The sequence below is a fragment of the Heteronotia binoei genome, chromosome 14 (genome assembly GCF_032191835.1).
Source record: "Heteronotia binoei isolate CCM8104 ecotype False Entrance Well chromosome 14, APGP_CSIRO_Hbin_v1, whole genome shotgun sequence".
NCBI lineage: Eukaryota > Metazoa > Chordata > Lepidosauria > Squamata > Gekkonidae > Heteronotia > Heteronotia binoei.
In genome coordinates, this window is record NC_083236.1 from 70,197,435 (window position 1) to 70,215,483 (window position 18,049).

Here is an 18,049-nt window from a genome sequence, read left to right on the forward strand (position 1 = left end):
AAGAACATAAGAGAAGCCATGTTGGATCAGGCCAGTGGCCCATCCAGTCCAACACTCTGTGTCACACAGTGGCCAAAAAACCTATGTGCCATCAGGAAGTCTGTCAGTGGGGCCAGGACACTAGAAGCTCTCCCACTGTGCCCTCCCCAGCACTAAGAATACAGAGCATCACTGTCCCAGACAGAGAGTTCCAACTGTGGCTGTGGTTGTGGCTAAGAGCCACTGATGGACCTCTGCTCCAGATGTTGACCCAATTCCTTCTTGATGCTGGCTATGCTTGTAGCTGCCACCACCTGTGGCAGTGAATTCCATGTGTTAATCACCCTTTGGCTGAAGAAGTACTTCCTTTTATCCGTTCTAACCCGACTGCTCAGCAATTTCGAGTGGCCACAAGTTCTCGTATTGTGAGAAAGGGAGAAAAGTACTTCTTTCTCTACTTTCTCCATCCTATGCATTACCTTGTAAACCTCTATTATGTCACCCCGCAGTCAGGGTCTGATGGGAAAACGAGGATTGGGAACACCATTGATCCTTGCCCAGTCCTCTGAGGCATCCAGTCCCAGTCCCAGCGGGGAAACTCAGCTAGCCAAAAATAGTTCCTTCACACATTGACCCAAGCAAGCCCTTTGGACCTCCTCCTCCCTCCCCGCCCAGGGAATTACCGGCAAAGTCTTTCACGTTGACGTCTGCGCCCTCGATGATGAGCTCCTTGATGCGCCGGGCATCCCCTCGAATAGCTGCCCGGTGCAACCGAGTCTCTCCCCGTTCATTCCTCTTGTTTACTTTATCTTTGGTTTTGGAGGCAGAGTTAGGAGTTCCCTTCTGACAAACTGTGGACTGAGAGGGATGCTTTGGTGTTGTATCTACTGCTGGTGGGAAAGACAGGGAGGAGGAGGAGAAGAAGACAAGGAGGGTGAAGGAGGAGCTCTGTCCCAAGCCACCAACCCCAACGCCTTTAGAGGGAGCTGTTGCCATAGATTTCAACCCTCAAGCGGAGGCGATGGTTGGTGGGGGAGGGGGGAGCTAATCTTCCCAGGCAGAGGAATGCCTTTGCTGCACACAATGGAGACATTAAGGGGAGGCGGTGATTAAGCAAAGGCTGTGGCTTCCCTGAAGGAGGAAGGCGCCCAAGACCCAAGGGAGGGAAAGCCAAGACTCTCTTCACAGGAGATGCAAGTTTTCACCAATCTGAGGAGACTCCGCAAACTTCAATCCCACCCGGCAGCGAACGCAAAACACCAAGGGGGCTGCCAAGGGACCGCTGGGCTTGGCCTGAGGCTCCTCTGAGGCAGCAGCACCCAACCCACAAGGCACCCATCACCGCCCCAGAGCGGTCCCTACCGGGGCTGTTGGCAGACTCTTCTGCCGTCATCTGCATGAGAAGGGCGACCTGCTGCCTCTCGGAGAGCGGGTAGCCGGCACGGATTCCTGAAAGGCCCATCCCGAAGAGCAGGCTGGGCTTCCGAGCTGCAGGCTCCTTTTTAATCCTTTTCCGCTCAGGACCCTGCTTTTCTGTTGAAGGGGGAACAGAGAGAGAGAGAGAGAGGAACAGTTTGTACCACTGAAAGCCATCCATTTTCAAGACATTTGCTAACTGTGGTTTCCTCTGCAGAGGCTAATCTTCCAGAGAGCGGAAAAGAGGGTTGGAAGCCTTTCTCTCGAGACAGCCAGCCTCTCAACACAGAAGAGCCCTTTGTCTATGACCAGGCAAGCGGAGTTTCTGGATGGAGCATCTGTCATCCTCCGTAGATAGTGGCTCCTCATATTATGATAAAGTGCACAGACAGCCCATCTCATGGTTTCTGGCTTAGGTTAATTCATGGGTGACACGGCACTTTTGGGAGGAAGCTGTTTTGTTGTAGGTTAAATTTCCCTTGGACTGAAATCCAAAAGGCTGAACCAAGTCCAGACAAAACAAGAAGCTTGATGTGCTACGGGGTGAATCTCCAGCCCCATATGGGCTTCACCGTGTGGAACTGGTGTGATGCAGTGGTTAGAATGTTGGACTAAAACCGGGGAGACCTGGATTCAAATCCCTACTCTGCCATGACACTCAATAGATGCACTTGGGCCAGTCTCCTATGCACCATAACCTACCTACCCCTCCACAAGGCTGTTGTTGAGGACATAAGAACATAAGAGAAGCCCTGTTGGATCAGGCCAATGGCCCATCCAGTCCAACACTCTGTGTCACACAGTGGCCAAAAAATCCAGGTGCCATCAGGAGGTCCACCACTGGGGCTAGGATACTAGAAGCCCTCCCAGTGTTGCCACCCCCACCCCCGCACCAAGAATATAAGAACATAAGAGGAGCCCTGTTGGATCAGGCCAATGGCCCATCCAGTCCAACACTCTGTGTCACACAGTGGCCAAAAAACCCAGGTGCCAACAGGAGGTCCACCAATGGGGCCAGGACACTGTGCCCTCCCCCCCCCAGCACCAAGAATACAGAGCATCACTGCCCCATAAGAACATAAGGAAGCCCTGTTGGATCAGGCCAATGGCCCATCCAGTCCAATACTCTGTGTCACATAAGAACATAAGAGAAGCCATGTTGGATCAGGTCAAGGGCCCCTCCAATCCAACACTCTGTGTCACACAGTGGCCAAAAACCCCAGGTGTCATCAGGAGGTCCACCAGTGGGGCCAGGACACGAGAAGCCTTCCCACTGTGCCCCTCCCCTCAAGCACCAAGAAGTCTGTCTGCTGCCCTGAGTTCTGTGAAAGACTGTATTGTTAAAAAGGGGCAGGTGGACAGATACATTAGTTGTCTCTTGTGCCCTGGCTTGGTGGAGGGAAGTGCTGTAATTTCAGTAAGGCAGGCCCAGGCTTCCTGCCTCCCCATGGAAGCTCACCGAATGGCTCTGGGTCAGCCACTCTCTCCACCTCACCTGCCTCACAGAGTCACCGCAGAAGGCATAAGGCGCTCTGGGTTCCTGCGGGAGGGGAGTGAGGTCTAAATATCTGCCTAATTAAATCCAGGTGTAGGATTTTAAAACAGGAAGAAGAGAAGCAGCGTGGGAAGAGGAATCCCGCAAGCTGTTGAGGTGAATCCCATCAGTCCCTTGAACCTGCTTCTGTGCCTGAGGAGCACCTTTCCAGGGAAGCCGTGGCCGGGGACAAAGGACCGGGAGGCAGGCCGTCTGCACTGCCCAGGGCTGTGAATGATGCTGCCTTTGGAAGAACACCCAGAGCCCAAGGAGGCAAGGAAGGGCTTGCAGGCCTGCATTTGATGCTGAGGTCCCCCTGGCACATGGAAAACACACAGACCTTAAAAAGACCCTTTCTTTACCTGACCCCAGAGAGGGCCTACACCTCTGAGCTCGCCTCCCCTCCCTACAGCTCCTTCCACAGACTGGTGGCAATTCCCAAGAAGCTAAGAAGCGACCCCGGCACAGTCCAGAGAGCTGGCCGGATCAGCCAACCAAGATAAGAACATGGAATAGTTACACATTTGCCATTTGGCACACACAGCTGCCGCGTTGAGGCCAGGTGAGCCAAACACAAGCAGGTGCGCCCTGCCTCCAGTTCAGAGCAAAGGTCAGCAAGGTGCTGGTTGGGAACTCTGGGGTAAAGGGCAGGCCTTTCCGCACCAGCCCACTTCCACTGCCCTGCTTCGTGTCGGCAGCAGGCGCTCCTAGACAGCTCAGCCAGGCCCCTTAACCACCCACGTTGGAAGACCCCCCTGCATGCGAGGCAGCTCTTCCCGAGGCCCCTGTTCTGCTCCAGAAGCCTCCCACTCTCCCTCAATCTCGGGAAGGGTTCATGGCTATCTCGATTCCCCCCTCTAGGAGCCATTTGCCCACAGCAGTCAGGCAGCTTTCAGCAGACATCTTGGAGGAAGTTAGTGGCCAGACGGGCCCTCCCCCACTGCACACCGGCTGCCTCCCTCGCTCCCCCACAGCAAGGCCTGACAAAGTGATTTGCTGCCCCATTTCCTCTCCTGAGCCGTCCCCCCCCCCCATAACCCCACCTCCTCCAATGTGCAAATCTCAAAGAGGAGCCGGGGTTCATATTTTCTCCTCGGCAGCTTTCTAATTTCCTCCTCACCGGAATCGTTATCTCCGCCAAGCCCCTCGAAAATTAATGTGGCCGTTTCCTCCCTTATTCAGGTGCTGCCTTGCTACAGGAGGGATGAGGAAGCCCGAGATCTGCACACTCCTCTCTGCTCTCGAGTCTGCAGAAGCAGAAAGACTGCCAGCCTCAGCAAACCCCACCCCCCAGAAAAAACCCTCGGTCATAGGAAAAAAGCTTTTTAAAAAACCAAAAGGAAAAAACTAATGAGAGAAAGCACAGGCATGGCCTGCCCTGCTTAGATCCTGTGGAAAGAAAAGGGAAAACAGCAACCTCTCGTTTTGAAAAATCTGGGAGGAAATGTTGTTTTTATGCGCTGGCAGTTGCGGGGTCAGGCCGTTCTGTAATGGCAGAGGGGGCACTGCCAGGCATTAGCGCTCTTGACGTGCTCCCTCCAAGCAAGCACAGGCCGATCCATAAATCCGCTGCCTGACTGCTGCAGGCAAATGGTTACGGGTGAATGTGGCGAAATCGAATCCTGACAAGACCAGCAGTCACGCCAGTTGGGAAGGCCGCACAGTCCTGAAGGACACTGCCCTTCCCGCATTCAAAGGGGTCCCAGCTGACCCTTGCTGACTCGGTTAAGAACAGAGATGTTCTACGGCTCCCATCAATATTGCCGGAGAAGCCAAGTTAAGGCAGCTGCAAAAAAACAAAAAAAAAACAAAAAGGCTTTCTTGCACCTTCACTTAGTCCAGAAGCCACCCCCTCTCTTGAAGGTTCAATTGGCTATCTGGATCCATGCCACAGTGACCTTGAGACCGGACTGCCGCAGTGCACTCTTCCTGGGCCTGCCCTTAAGGTCAACCTGGTTGGTACAGAATGCCACGTCTCAGCTATCACTAGGAGTTAGGCAGAGTAGGCACCAGCGTTCCCTCTAAGCTGAGTTAATGTGAGCTAGCTCACAGATTTTTAGCCTCTAGCTCACAGATTTTTGTCTTAGCTCAGGAAGGATGACCCCCAGAGCACAATAATTTATGCAGCAGCTCACACCTTGAATGCCAGTAGCTCACAAAGTAGAATTTTTGCTCACCAGACTCTGCAGCTTAGAGGGAACATTGGTGGGCACCCTTTCTGCAGTTGCTCTAGTGGTTACCTATCTGTTTCCAGGTTCAGTTCAAGGCACTGGTCCTCCTATACAGAGCCCTTCCCAGCCTGGGACCCTCAGATCTACAGGACTGCTTCCCCTGCCGTGATAACAGCACTCCTCTGAGCAAATCTTTCTGAAGGAGCCATCTTAGCAAACAGGTAAGTCAGATTCTCTGGTATGGCCCCCCTCCTTGTGGAATGGCATGCCTCGAGAGGTCAGGAAAGGCTCCCCTGCTTCAGTCATTTCTCAGACTTGTTCAGGAAGACATTCTTATACAGAGTGCAATAACATAACAGCATGATTTTTCACCAGGCCAGTTTGGCAAGGGATCCTGAAGGTTTTTGCCATCTTCTGGGCACGGAGCCTGCAGGGGTCACTGGGGACATATGTATGTTTGTGGGGAAGGTATTTGTGAAGCTCTTGCATTGTGCAGGGGGTTGGATTAGATGACTCTGGAAGTCCCTTCCAACTCTATGGCTGCAATCACACACACTAAACAATGCACTTTCCAACTGGATTTCACTGCGTGAACTGGCAAAATCCAGTTGGAAAGTGCACTCAAAGTGGATTGTAAGTGCATTGCTTAGTGTGTGTGATTGCAGCCTACGATTCAGAAAGGTGGCTTTAAAAAGAGTACAGGGCTATAGTCTATGCCACTATGTATGCTATGGATCATATATTTGTTGTGTGCAGTGCCTTGCTCTTACTGCAATTGTTTTCTGATCTTCTGTGCTGCTTGGCATATCATGCCTGATACTTTTTTGCACCATTTCTAATTTTCCTAACACCAGTCCTATTGACTGTATACCAAGTAATCCATCTTGAGGCTGAGTGAGAAAGGTGGACCATAAAGCAAAACCAAAAGATCCTACGAGCCGACACACCTCACTCTGCACAAGCAAAGTAGCGGAGCTGTGCACATCACATGCTCTATATCAGCCAATGTTCCCTTTTCCCCACAGAGCTTTTCTTAGTAATTCTGTTCCCCGTGCCAGGAGGAGACCTAGTCCCGACAAGCCCAAATATGCTCTGGTGAAGCCAGAATATGTCGGGAGAGCCTGAGGTAACAGAGCAGCTGAGGTGCGCTGAAGGAGCACTCTGAGCACATGGCTTCTTCACATGCAAGGGGAGAGAGCCACATGGCCACATCAGAACACGGCTCATCTCTCACAGGTGACCTGTTTTGCAGGGCTTATAAGAAGAGCAACGTAAGCATTAGATGCAACTGCTCTCTGGCCCCAGAAGGTCATGTCTGACATAAGCCGTGGTCCACAGGAAGCACACATGTCAAATGCAACACATGACCTCACGAAGGGAGGTGGGGAGATGAGGCACCTGGCAGCACCAACTGAGGCGGCAGTCTTGCTTTGGAGAGCCTTATATTTTTGGCATACCAATAAACAGAATCTTGCATAAGAACCCGCATTTTGCAAAATAAAGAGGAGTGTAATTACTGATCACCGCTACTTGTCAGAACACAACTCTAAAATCTAAGATTCAGAAAATATGTTGCTTTCAACTAAGGAAGCTGCCTTGCCTCTTTCTGTTTTGCCAGACCTAAGGATTCCGCATCAACTAGCAGGAGGTGGCCAGGATTAGTCAGCGATGAGAACACGTGAAGCTGAACTGCAGTGAATTTTAGATCACTGGCCCATGATCAAGGTCAATCTTGTCTACTCAGACTGGCAGCAGCTCCCCGGGGCCCCCAGCTAAGGTCTTTCATGTCACCTACTACCTGATCCTTTCCACTGGAGATACTGGGGATTGAACCTGGGACCTTCTGCATGCCAAGCAGAGGCTCTCCCCCTGAACACCAGCCCCTCCCCCCAAGAAATCCAAGGGGCTCTGTCACTGCAAGCAGGGTTGGAAGTATCTTGTTCCACTAGAAGAGGGGTGTCAAACATGCAGTTTGGGGGCTGAATCAGGCCCCCAGAGGACTCCTATCAGGCCCCTGAGCAACTGGCTGTCCTCTGCTTCCTTCTCCCTCTCTCTTGCTTTCTTCTGCATCACAGCTTGCTTTGCAAGGCTTACTCAATTGCACAGGAGCTACAGAGCAAAGCCTCTATTTTCTCCATTGGCTGAGGAAGCGGGGAAGATAAAGCTTGCTTTGCCAGGCTCTCCCAATTGCACAGCAGAGCTATTGAGCCAAGCCTCTCTTCCTTCTATTGGCTGAGGCTTCTCCCCCCCTCCCAGTCCCCTGAAGGAAAGAGCCAGAGCTTCCTTTGCCCAGTTCCCTGGATCCCGTGGGAGAAATACAAAGAAGGCATCTTTAAGACCAATGAGTGCTAACATTTTAAGCATGTTTTAAGTTTGAAAATATATATTTGTGTTTGTGTTCTTTATAAAATTTATATCTTCGCTACCTAATTAAATAGGTACACACATGGCCTGGCCCAACATGGCTCAGCCCAACCAGGTCTGATTTATGTCAGATCCTGCCCTCATAACACATGACACCCCAGCACTAGAAGGATCGGTGCTTGCCCTACAGAGCACGCAGCCATAGGAGCCCCCAACTCTCTATTCGATAGGAAGCCATCACTTTCCTCTCTGTGCTTTATGGCCCGAGTGTCCCAGCAGGCATGCTATGCAAGCCAGTCGAACAAGGGGAAAGGGCCGCCATTCGGGAGTTGAGCGCTGTCTGCACTCTCTTCCTGAGAGGAGAAAAGGACAGGAAGAAGAGTTCAGTAGGAAGAATCAAAGATTCAGATGTTACAGAGTAGTGAATTAGAGTAGGACAAGAATAGACATAAAATGAAAAGGCGAAATAGATGGAAGCAGGACAGCCCACTGCCTAACTGCTCTCCCTGGTGAGGCAGGGAAAGAACTGAAGAGTGGGTGACTCCTACAGCAGAGACGGGAAGGAGAAAAAACTAGTTCCTGCCCCCGTGAGCGCATGGTGGGATTCACCCACCAAGATGACCTCTGTCTCAGAGGGAGAACCTCAGGTGCTGCTCTCCCAAAGACAGCAACGGACTCACAATAGAATCAAAGGCAAGAAAGCCTCCCTGTTAAATGGCTTCAAACCAGAGAATAAGTTAAAGACAGGAGATGCTGTTGTACTGTAAAAGCTAGCCAGGTCTCAGCCAGGTCACTGTGGCCTGGATAGGAGCTTGCCTAGAAAGCCTCATGTACAGCCTCATCCAGAGCAGAAGGTGGGTGCAAGTTCATCAAACATAAGGCCCTGCCATGCTTATCTGGTCACTTCCAAGGGATGCCCCACTCAAATCACCACGGGCCACTTCTCTGTTTTCATCTTGAAAGCTGCACCTTTTTACATCAGTGGCAGAAGAACAATTCTCTCCACTTTTCTCTTTCCGGCTTCCTCACTTAAACGCCTTTTACTCTCTGCAGCCCATTCTTTTAACCACTGTTTTCTCTCTACGCTCCAGGGGCCTTCCCTGTGCACACCCCAGGGATCACGGTTATCTGTGGTCTACCCTATTTCTCCCTACCAGGGAGGCCCTGCACTCCCCTCCATCTCTGTTTTTCCCTTTCCTTCTCTCTCTTTCTGCTCAGTTTCTGCCCCCTCTCCTGACTGCAGCAGCAGCAGCCCCTGCCCCACTCAGTTTCCTGACTTTGGACAAGCTGAAGATCCTTCCTGCACATCAGGAGGCAGCAAACCACGCATGCACCCCACGGGATTTGCGACCCCAGGCTGTAGGCCACCCTGACTCTCGGATAAATGCATCAATATCGAAGCATCAAACGGCAAACGGCAAGGCTAACACTTCAAAAGAGTTGGTTTTTGTAGCCTCCAAATGCTGAAACACACTGAGCAGAAAGCAAAACTACCCAAAAGGCTGTTGTGAGGACAAGATGAAGGAAGGCACAGCCCTGAACCCCTGGAAAGACATGATAAAAATGCAACCCCCAAGGATGTAAGGAAAGCTCAAGTTCAGATCTTTATTGACATAAGAGCAATAATGATTCACAATCAAAAGTAGGTACAAAGGCTTGAAATATAGTAAGAACAATACATAAACAATCAATTAAAATAGCAGCCAATAATACTAATCAAGAGTAGACACCCAGCAATTAAAATACAGTAGTATGCCTAGATTTAATTCTATAGGCTTCTACTAAGAAGTTTGCAACACGTGTAGTAATTTGGGGATTAACATCTTCTAAAAGGTAAGATAGAATTTTCCTTTTAGTAAATGCATTGTGTTGGAGATATTCAGCTAAAAATTGTCTACGTTGTAAGGCCAGGAGAGGACATTCTAAAATAATATGGGATATAGAATCAAGGACTCCTAATTCACACGGACATAATCTGTTTGGAGAGGTATCTGTCTAAACCTACCATAGAGGACTGTTGATGGGAAAGCATTTAAACGCACCAAAGTAAAAGTCCGACGATGGAATGGGGAGTCTAAAGTAAAAAAATATCTTCCGATGTCTTTGGGGTGTACCTAGATTGGATGCAGAGCAAACAGGGGAATGTGAGGGGAATGCTTTTTGGTATTCGTGATCCATAAGCCTTAGTTGGATTGTTCTTAAGATACATAATTCATCACCTAAGAAAAGAGTGTCCATCTCAATACCAAGGTAGTATAATAAACTTCCTGAATCCGTTCTGAAATGAATTTTTAACCAGAACATAAAAGCCATAATCCAGGCTCTGGTTTCTAGAAGGTGTAAACCTAGCTCTGCACAAATGGATGAGTAGGGGACACATTTGGGAGCACCTAAAATCAGACGGCAAAATGATGATTACTAAGGAAAGCTGAGTTTTAAGATGCCACAAAGTCCCTTCTCTTCACACAACCACACGCTTAATAAAGCCCCAACCCTGAATGCTGCAAACATGCGTGTCTTCACATCTATCTGCCTCATTCAGATATTTCATTTTTAGATGAAAACCTGTATGCACACACCTTGAAAACCTGTTGGTCAGCCCTTAACGGGGAGCCAGAAGGCTGTGGCAAGGAGTTGGAGAAGCTGAAATGAAGTCCGCTGCAAATGCAGGAAGTGGTTCAGGCACTAGGTGGCCCAGGCACAGCCGTTTCCACAAAGAGAGGGCCAACAGGCACAAGGCCCAAAGACCAGGTCCCACCTTGTCTCTCGTGCTGTTTAACATCTACACAAAGCCTCCAGCTGAGATTAACTGAATGCTTGAGGTACAGTACTCAGTGCTTTCCCCCGTTCCAATTTTAAATCTATGAATATCACAAGAGTGCCAGATGAGCACTTGGGGTCAAGGTGAACAACGAGGGTGAACAAACTGAAGCTTAACCTAGGCAAGCCAGAGATGCTATTGTGGTAGATGTTACAGCTAAAATTGGGGCTGATGCACAGCTTCTGCTGGAAAAGGCTGCATCCTCCCTCCTTCAGGCTCAGGTTCACATACTGGATGCTCTTGGGTGAACAGGGCAGTGGCTTTCGTATGTTGAGGCTGATGTCCCAACTGTGCCTCTTCCCTGAGTGGGTCTATCCACATGTTCTGATGGCCTCCAGAATGATTATTCCAAGACAGACAATGACAGGAGCTTTTTGAAAAGTGCCAGAAACTGCAGTGCAGAAAACAACTATCTGGATTGTCAACAGGGCCAGGCTAACGCAATTCCTTTCCTCAAAGAACGATGCAACTTCCACATGGTGCTTCAACCAAACTTGGACACACTCAGCAACATGCCCAACAACCAGGAAATTCTTTGCCCTTTACCAGCCTACCTGAACACAGCAATCTTCTGCAAATGCCCTCCTCTGAATTCTCCACAGAGATACAGAGCAGTCCAGGGGGCTGCAGGAGAGAGAAGTGAGAAATTCCCTCTTGCTGGGAGGCCTGTATTGCTCCACCATTCTTAACCTTCAGGCACTTCATTAAGATGATCCTTTTTCAACAGGCATTTCACACTAACCCACTTAAACCTCTCTTAGAACCATAGAATCACAAAGTTGGAAAGGACCTCCAGGGTCATCTAGTCCAAGCCCCTGCACAATGCAGGGAACGCACAAGTCCCTCTTCCCTGCCCTCCTTCTCATGATCTGCCTAATTCACAGAATCAGCATGGCTGTCATTTAGCCTCTGTTTAAACACCTCCAAGGAAGGAGAGCCCACCACCTTCCCAGGAAGCGTGTTCCACTGAAGAACAGCTCTAGCTGTCAGGAAGTTCTTCCTACTGTTCAGCCAAAAACTTTAATTTCAACCTGTTGGTTCTGGTCTGATTTTCTGGCGCCACAGAAAACAACTCAGCATCATGCTCTTTATGACAGCCTTTCAAGTACTTGAAGATGGTGATCAAGGCAGGATGGTCATAGCTGAGACACCAGATTAAGATGCAGCCACTCCATCCAAGGATCACTGGCCACATCAGCAAAAGAGAACTAGACAGTTCCACTGGTCATGCGGGTTGGAGGAATCCTTGGAGGGCAGCAGCAGCAGTTGAAGGTGACACCGGCGGAGGACCTTTTGTAGACAACAGCAGTGCCATCTGATGTCAAGCACAGAATCACTGTATGGGGGGGGGGGCGGTAGTGGAAGCTCAACAGAACCAGTGCAATGTGCAGTGCCCAACAAACCTGCCTTTCCATGAGTGCTTGAGTTGTTTAAAGCAATTGTATAGAGCAATAAAGTAAATCCTTGTGAATTATAATTTTCTGCAAGAAGTAATCTACAGTCTCATCTTTATTTTTCTGCAAGGCTAACTAATGAAACCCTTGGCTGGATTTTCCACTATGTAAATTAGCCACAGAAAATTCTAGAGGGGTCATGGTATTATCCCTGGCATCTCCAAAAAAGGGTCCAGGCAAATACATGTGAAAAACCTCAGCTTGAGACCCTGGAGAGCCGCTGCCAGTCTGAGAAGACAATACTGACTTTGATGGACCAAGGGTCTGATTCAGTATATGGCAGCTTCATATGTTCACTTCAGCTAACCCTGGTTGGTGCTGCGCAAAGGAAGGCAATGGTGAACCATTTCTGATCATCTGTTATCTCAAAACGCTATGACAGGAGAATCCAAAGCAAAAAAAGAGACATAGTTCTGAAAGACAGGACCTCCACGTCAGGCGGCACTCCATTAGCTGGAAAGAGCTGAGGACATCTGTGGATAGTGTGATTCTCAACACAAATGGACTAAAGCCAAAAGCAGGGCTTTTTCTGAGCAGGAACACAGTTCCGGCTAGCTTGGTGTCAGGAGATGTGGCCTAATATGCAAATAGGTTCCTGCTGGGCTTTTCCTACAAAAAGCCCTGTGTGAAACATTGGTGACATCAGGGTGTGTGTGCTAATATGCAAATGAGTTCCTGCTGGGCTTTTCCTACAAAAACAGCCCTGGCCAAAAGGATGTTCAGTTGTTGATGTGAATAGATGCAGAAGGAAAGTCCAAAGCCATCTGATGCATATAACAGGAACATGGAACGTGAGAAGTATCAATCAAGGTAAGCTCAAAATATTAAAGTGAGAAATGGAACATTTAAGCACTGCAGTCTTGGGAATTAGTGAACTAAAGTAGGTAGATTGGATGAGGATATTTTCCACCTGAAAATAGCAAAAAGCATTTAACTCTGGGAATAACAAACACAGAAGAAACTGAGTTGCTCTAATAGCGAGGCAAGATGTAGCACAGGGACTATAATGCAAAGTCTGACCAAATAATATCAATCAGGCTGCACTGCATGGAAAGCCTATCAACACAATCTCCAACTTTATGACCCAACTACAGATGCTGATGAGCTTTTATGTAAGTGCCTAGGAAGAAACTGACTGCAAACCTAAACAAGATGTGCTGATAATCACAGGTGAACGGAACACAAAAGAAAGAAAAGAAGCAGAAGGGACAGGTTTCTTACCTGTAACTGGTGATCTTCGAGTGGTCATCTGTGCAATCACACATATGGGTAATCCGCAGGATTGGCCCCGACCTCGGAGAGTTCAAAGCAATCTTGATCGTAGATCTGGCGCGCCTCCCACTTGTCCTGGGAGGAGGCAGCTACTGCGCATGCCTGGACAAGGGGGAGGTGCTTAGCCACTCAGTTTCTTCCCGCCGCCGGATAGGTGGAAATAACTGTGCTAACTAGCTTCCAGCAGCGGGGAAGGCTGGGTGGGTCTGTGTGATTGCACAGATGACCACTCGAAGATCACCAGTTACAGGTAAGAAACCTGTCCATCTTCTTCGTGGTCTCTGTGCATTCACACATATGGGTGATTAGCGAGCCATTTCTTCGGAGGTGGGTGCTGGATCTGTAAGAATATGTAAAGTTAGAGCGTAACGTAATGATAGTGGTACTCACAGTGGTTAGTCGAAGATCGACCGTAGCACCGCTTGTCCGAAGGAGGCATCTCACCGGGCACGAACGTCGAGAGCGTAGTGCGAGGCGAAGGTAGATGTGGAGGACCAGACGGCTGCGGCGCAGATGTCCTCTATAGGGATGCCTTTCATGAAGGCGGACGAGGTAGCCACGGCTCTGGTTGAGTGGGCTCGTATATGTTGAGGGATGGGTTGTTTTGCCAGCTGGTAGCAGAGTTCGATGGCAGCAACAATCCATTTGGAGAGTCTCTGAGTAGATATTCTGCTGCCCTTATCATGGGTAGCGTAGGTGACAAAAAGTCTAGGGTCTTTACGGATTTGGCGGGTTCTGTCTATGTAGAAGGCTAGGGCTCTCCGTGCATCCAGGTTGTGGAGCGCCCTTTGTCCCGCGTCCGCGGGGTGCTGGAAGAAGGCTGGTATAGTGGACTGTCTTCCTAGATGAAAAGGAGAGACGACCTTGGGTAGAAAGGTCGGGTCAGGTCGGAGGATCACCGTACTGTTATGAAATATCGTATACGGTGGGTCTGCTCTGAATGCGCAGATGTCACTGGCCCTCTTACCTGTGGTGAGGGCCGTAAGTAATGCCGTCTTCCATGACAGCAGGTGTAGTGGGATGGAAGCCATGGGCTCGAAGGGCGGTTTCATGAGTTGGCTCAGGACTAGAGACAGACTCCAGGTGGGTAGAACTTGTTTGATTGGTGGGTGTAGGCGAATGATGCCCTTGAGGAAAGCTCTGGTCGCATGGTGAGAGAATACCGTTGTGCCATCGATGCGGGGGTGGAAGGCAGAGATGGCTGCCAGGTGTACCTTCAGGGAAGAATACGACAGACCCGCTCTAGAGAGCGTTAAGGTGTAAGTTAGTACCTGAGGTATAGTGGCATAGTTGGGGTCGAAGTTGTGCTGTGAGGCATAGTGTGAGAAGCGTTTCCACTTCAGTAGATAGGATTTCCTAGTAGATGGTTTTCTGGAGTTCACTAGGACCTGACGGACCTCCGGGGGGAAGTCTAGAAACTGATTCTCCAGGCTGTTAATTTGAGCGATGCCGGGTTGTGGTGAAGGACCCTGCCGTCCTGTTGAGAGAGGAGATCCCGTGTTTGAGGGAGTTGGATGAAGGTGTTGTTGGACAGGAGCAGCAAGGTCGTAAACCAGGGTTGGCGGGGCCACCATGGAGTTATGAGGATGCAGTTTGTGTGGTCTACCTGAATCTTCTGTAGAACTCTGGTGATAAGTGGAATGGGGGGGAAGAGGTAGTGGAGTGTTCCGTTCCAAGTTTGTAGGAAGGCATCCCCCCTGGAGAGGTGGGATGGAGGACCTCTCGTGTAGAAGCGGGTGCATTGGGCATTTGACGGTGAAGCAAATACATCTATCTTCGGTTGTCCGAAGATGCTGAAGATCTGTCGGATGTATCGGCTGTTGATGGACCACTCGTGGTTGTTGGTAGAGTGGCGACTCAGGGCGTCTGCCTGGGTGTTCTCGACCCCTGGTAGGTGTACGGCCGTGAGGAAGATGCCCTGGCTTATGCTCCAATGCCACAGTGCCAGGGCTCTCTTGCAGAGTCTGACGGAGGCGGTGCCGCCCTGCCTGTTGATGTAAAAGACTGTGGCGATGTTGTCGGAGGTGATCTGGACGTGCTGGTTCCTTAGCGATGGGAGGAAGGACCGCAAAGCCTTGTGCACTGCGATGAGCTCCAGGCAATTTATGTGGAGAGAGCGTTCGTAGTCTGTCCACTGGCCCTGCACCGTGAGGTCTTCCAAGTGGGCTCCCCATCCCCACTTGGAGGCATCTGTGGTTACAATCACTGAGGGCGGTGTCTGCTTGAATGGCATGCCCTTGTAGAGGTGACGTTCCTTGGTCCACCATTTGAGGGATGGCACAATGTGTAGTGGAAGGGTGAGTAGTGTGGATTGATGTTGTGTGTGGGGGCGAAAAGTCCTTACGAACCACATTTGGAGGGGACGCATGTGCAGCTTCGCAAACCGCAGAACTGCTGTGGTTGCTGCCATGAGGCCTAGCATTCTCTGGAAAGTGAGCGCTGTTTGGGAGCGCTGGGCGATGATAGTGTTGGCCAGTGACAGTATGGCGAGTGCCCTGTCCTGAGGTAGAAAAGCCGTTTGCGAGAGCGTGGAGATGTCTGCTCCTATGAATTGAATCCTCTGGGTAGGGACTAGTTTGGATTTTGAGAGGTTGACTAGGAGGCCTAAGGTGGCCAGGGTGGAGAGAGTGGTCGAGACGTCCAGTTGTAGTTGCTCCCTGGAATGGGCGACGATCAGCCAGTCGTCTATGTAAGGGAAGATTGATATCTGTTGTTGGCGTAATGTGGCTGCTACTACTGCCATGCACTTGGTGAAGACCCTTGGTGCTGTGGAGAGGCCGAAGGGAAGGGAGCAGAACTGGAAGTGCTGCTTCCCTATGGCGAACCTGAGGAATCTTCTGTGATGATGATTGATTGTAATGTGGAAGTAGGCATCCTGGAGGTCTATGGACGCCATCCATGCTCGTTCTGGGATGAGCGGGAGGATTGCCTGAAGCGTGACCATACGGAATTTCTTGTAGGTTATGTGTAGGTTGAGTTTGCGGAGGTCGAGAATGGGTCGGAGTCCTCCGTCCTTTTTTGGCATCAGGAAGTACCGGGAGTAGAAGCCGGTGCGATGGTATTGGGGTGGGACTGGTTCTATCGCGCCTTTGTCCAGCAGAGACGCGATTTCTGTCTGCAGGGGTGCGGACGGGGGTGTGGTGAGGAATCGGTGGTGCCTTGGAGTGGAGGTAAACTCTATTAGGTAGCCTCTTTGAATGATGGCGAGGACCCAGGCGTCTGATGTTATGGTCCTCCAGGCAGTGTAGAATGGTTGTAGTCGTGTTGATCGGTTTGGCTGATGGAGGGAGACTGGACGGCTCGGGGGAGGGAGGTCAGAGAGACGGTTTGGATGTGGTTGAAGGTTTCTTGGTTGTTTGGCGTCTGTTTTGAAAGGAAGGTTTGGACTGCGGTGGTTTGCGCTTCCATGATTCCTGTTGCCGTGGGGATCTGGTCCCTTTGTATTGGCTGGACCTCCAGTTCCTTTGCCGATTGGATTGGGTCAGAGGTTGGGAGACTCCCAGTCGTTTCGCCCTTTTCCTGCCATCGTCTACTGATGTGAGGATGTCATCTGTAGATGAGCTAAACAGGCCAAGGCCATCAAAGGGCAAATCTTCAACCTTATATTTGATGTCTGGTTGGAGGGAGGAGGACCTGAGCCACGCGTGTCTGCGGAGTGCTATGGCTGAGGCCAAGGTTCTGGAGGAACACTGTGCAGCGTGACGGGCAGTGTTGATTTGCTGTTTGCTCACTCTGGCCATCTCTTGCAGGGTAGTGGTGGCTGACTTTTGGGATGCCTCGGGCAGGGATGGTACCAATGCGGCGAGGGAAGTGGTCAGGTTGTGGGTGTATGCGGAAAAGCATGCCATGTAGTTGAGGATTTTGGTTGTGGCTGTAGTGAGGGCGTAAATCTTTCTCCCAATCGTGTCGAGTTTTTTGCCCTCCCGTTCTGGTGGTACCGGGTGTCTAGTCTGCTTCGACTTCGAAGACGAATGCACAATGATCGAGTTCGGAGCCGGGTGGGTGAACAGGAACTTGGAATCAGGTGCGTGTATCTTGTACAGAGCTTCAACCCTCTTGGATGTTGGCGGTACTGATGCCGGTTTGTCCCATGCTTCTTTGAGTGTTTCTAGGAGGACGGGGAGCATGGGAAGAGAGGAGCTGGATGGAAGATCCGCATGCACTAGATCAAATACGACGTCCGAGACTCTGGGAGCGTCCGTATTGAGTTTCAGAATTAGCGAGCTTGCCATGTTTGCTACGAGGTCGAGGTAGGATCTCGGGCCCTCAGATGGTGATAGGTCTGCTGGCTTGGCTATGTCGGAGTCTGGGGATTGTAGGTCCGAACCCGAAGAGTGGTCGGAGTCGGAGAGTTCCTCCTCGGATCCGTCGTCGGTTCCTTGGTGCAGGTCGGGCTGAGGTGTTGTCTTGGGAGCCGCGTGTAAGGATCCCAGTGGCGATGGGAGTTTCGGTTCGGCGCCGAGACTCGTAGGGTCGTCATGGTGGTGAAGCGGTTCGACCGATGCAGTTTGGAGTCTGTGTGTGTGATCTCGGTAGCGAGGAGACTCTTGGTAGCTGTGGTAATGGCGATCGTAGGAGGGTGATCGTCGGTGTCGTCTTCGGTTCCGTGGGGATGGAGACCTGGATCTCGATGGAGAGTAATAGTAGTGTCTCCCCCTGCGGTGGCTGCGGGAGCGTCGGCGGCTGCGGGACCTGGTGCGGCGGCGACTGCGGGACCTGGTGCGGCGGCGACTGTGGGACCTGGTGTGTCGGCGACTGCGGGACCTGGTGCGTCTGCGACTGCGAGATCGTGGTCTAGTCGGGAGAGCTCTCGGGGTCGAGGGTTCTCTGATGAGCGCGTGGGCGTCTATTGGCTGTGCGAGATCTATGAATTTAGTGGGGTCGAGAGGCCGGGTCCTAACGGATGCGGTAGAGTGCGTATCCAGCAGCTGGTCTGGTGGGGAATTCGGAATGGACGGCGACTTCGATGAGATGCGGATGATTTCCAACGGAGTGATTGACGGTGTTGCCGTCGACTTCGACGTCGGAGTCTTCGGCA

The 18,049-nt window shown here is 50.8% G+C and overlaps 1 protein-coding gene across 2 annotated transcripts in view; it reads right to left on the bottom strand.

Annotated features, from left to right (window-relative positions):
• Positions 1–18,049, bottom strand: part of ANKRD11 (ankyrin repeat domain containing 11) — a 233,554-nt gene that overhangs the window by 17,131 nt on the left and 198,374 nt on the right. Inside the window, exons 4-5 of one of the 2 annotated variants that reach the window (XM_060253567.1) lie at positions 1,342–1,512; positions 663–869 (exon numbers count right to left, since the gene is read on the bottom strand). In XM_060253567.1, the coding sequence (XP_060109550.1) occupies positions 663–869; positions 1,342–1,512 (378 nt within the window). The remainder of the gene's footprint in view (positions 1–662; positions 870–1,341; positions 1,513–18,049) is intronic. The other variant, XM_060253568.1, reaches the window with a different exon arrangement.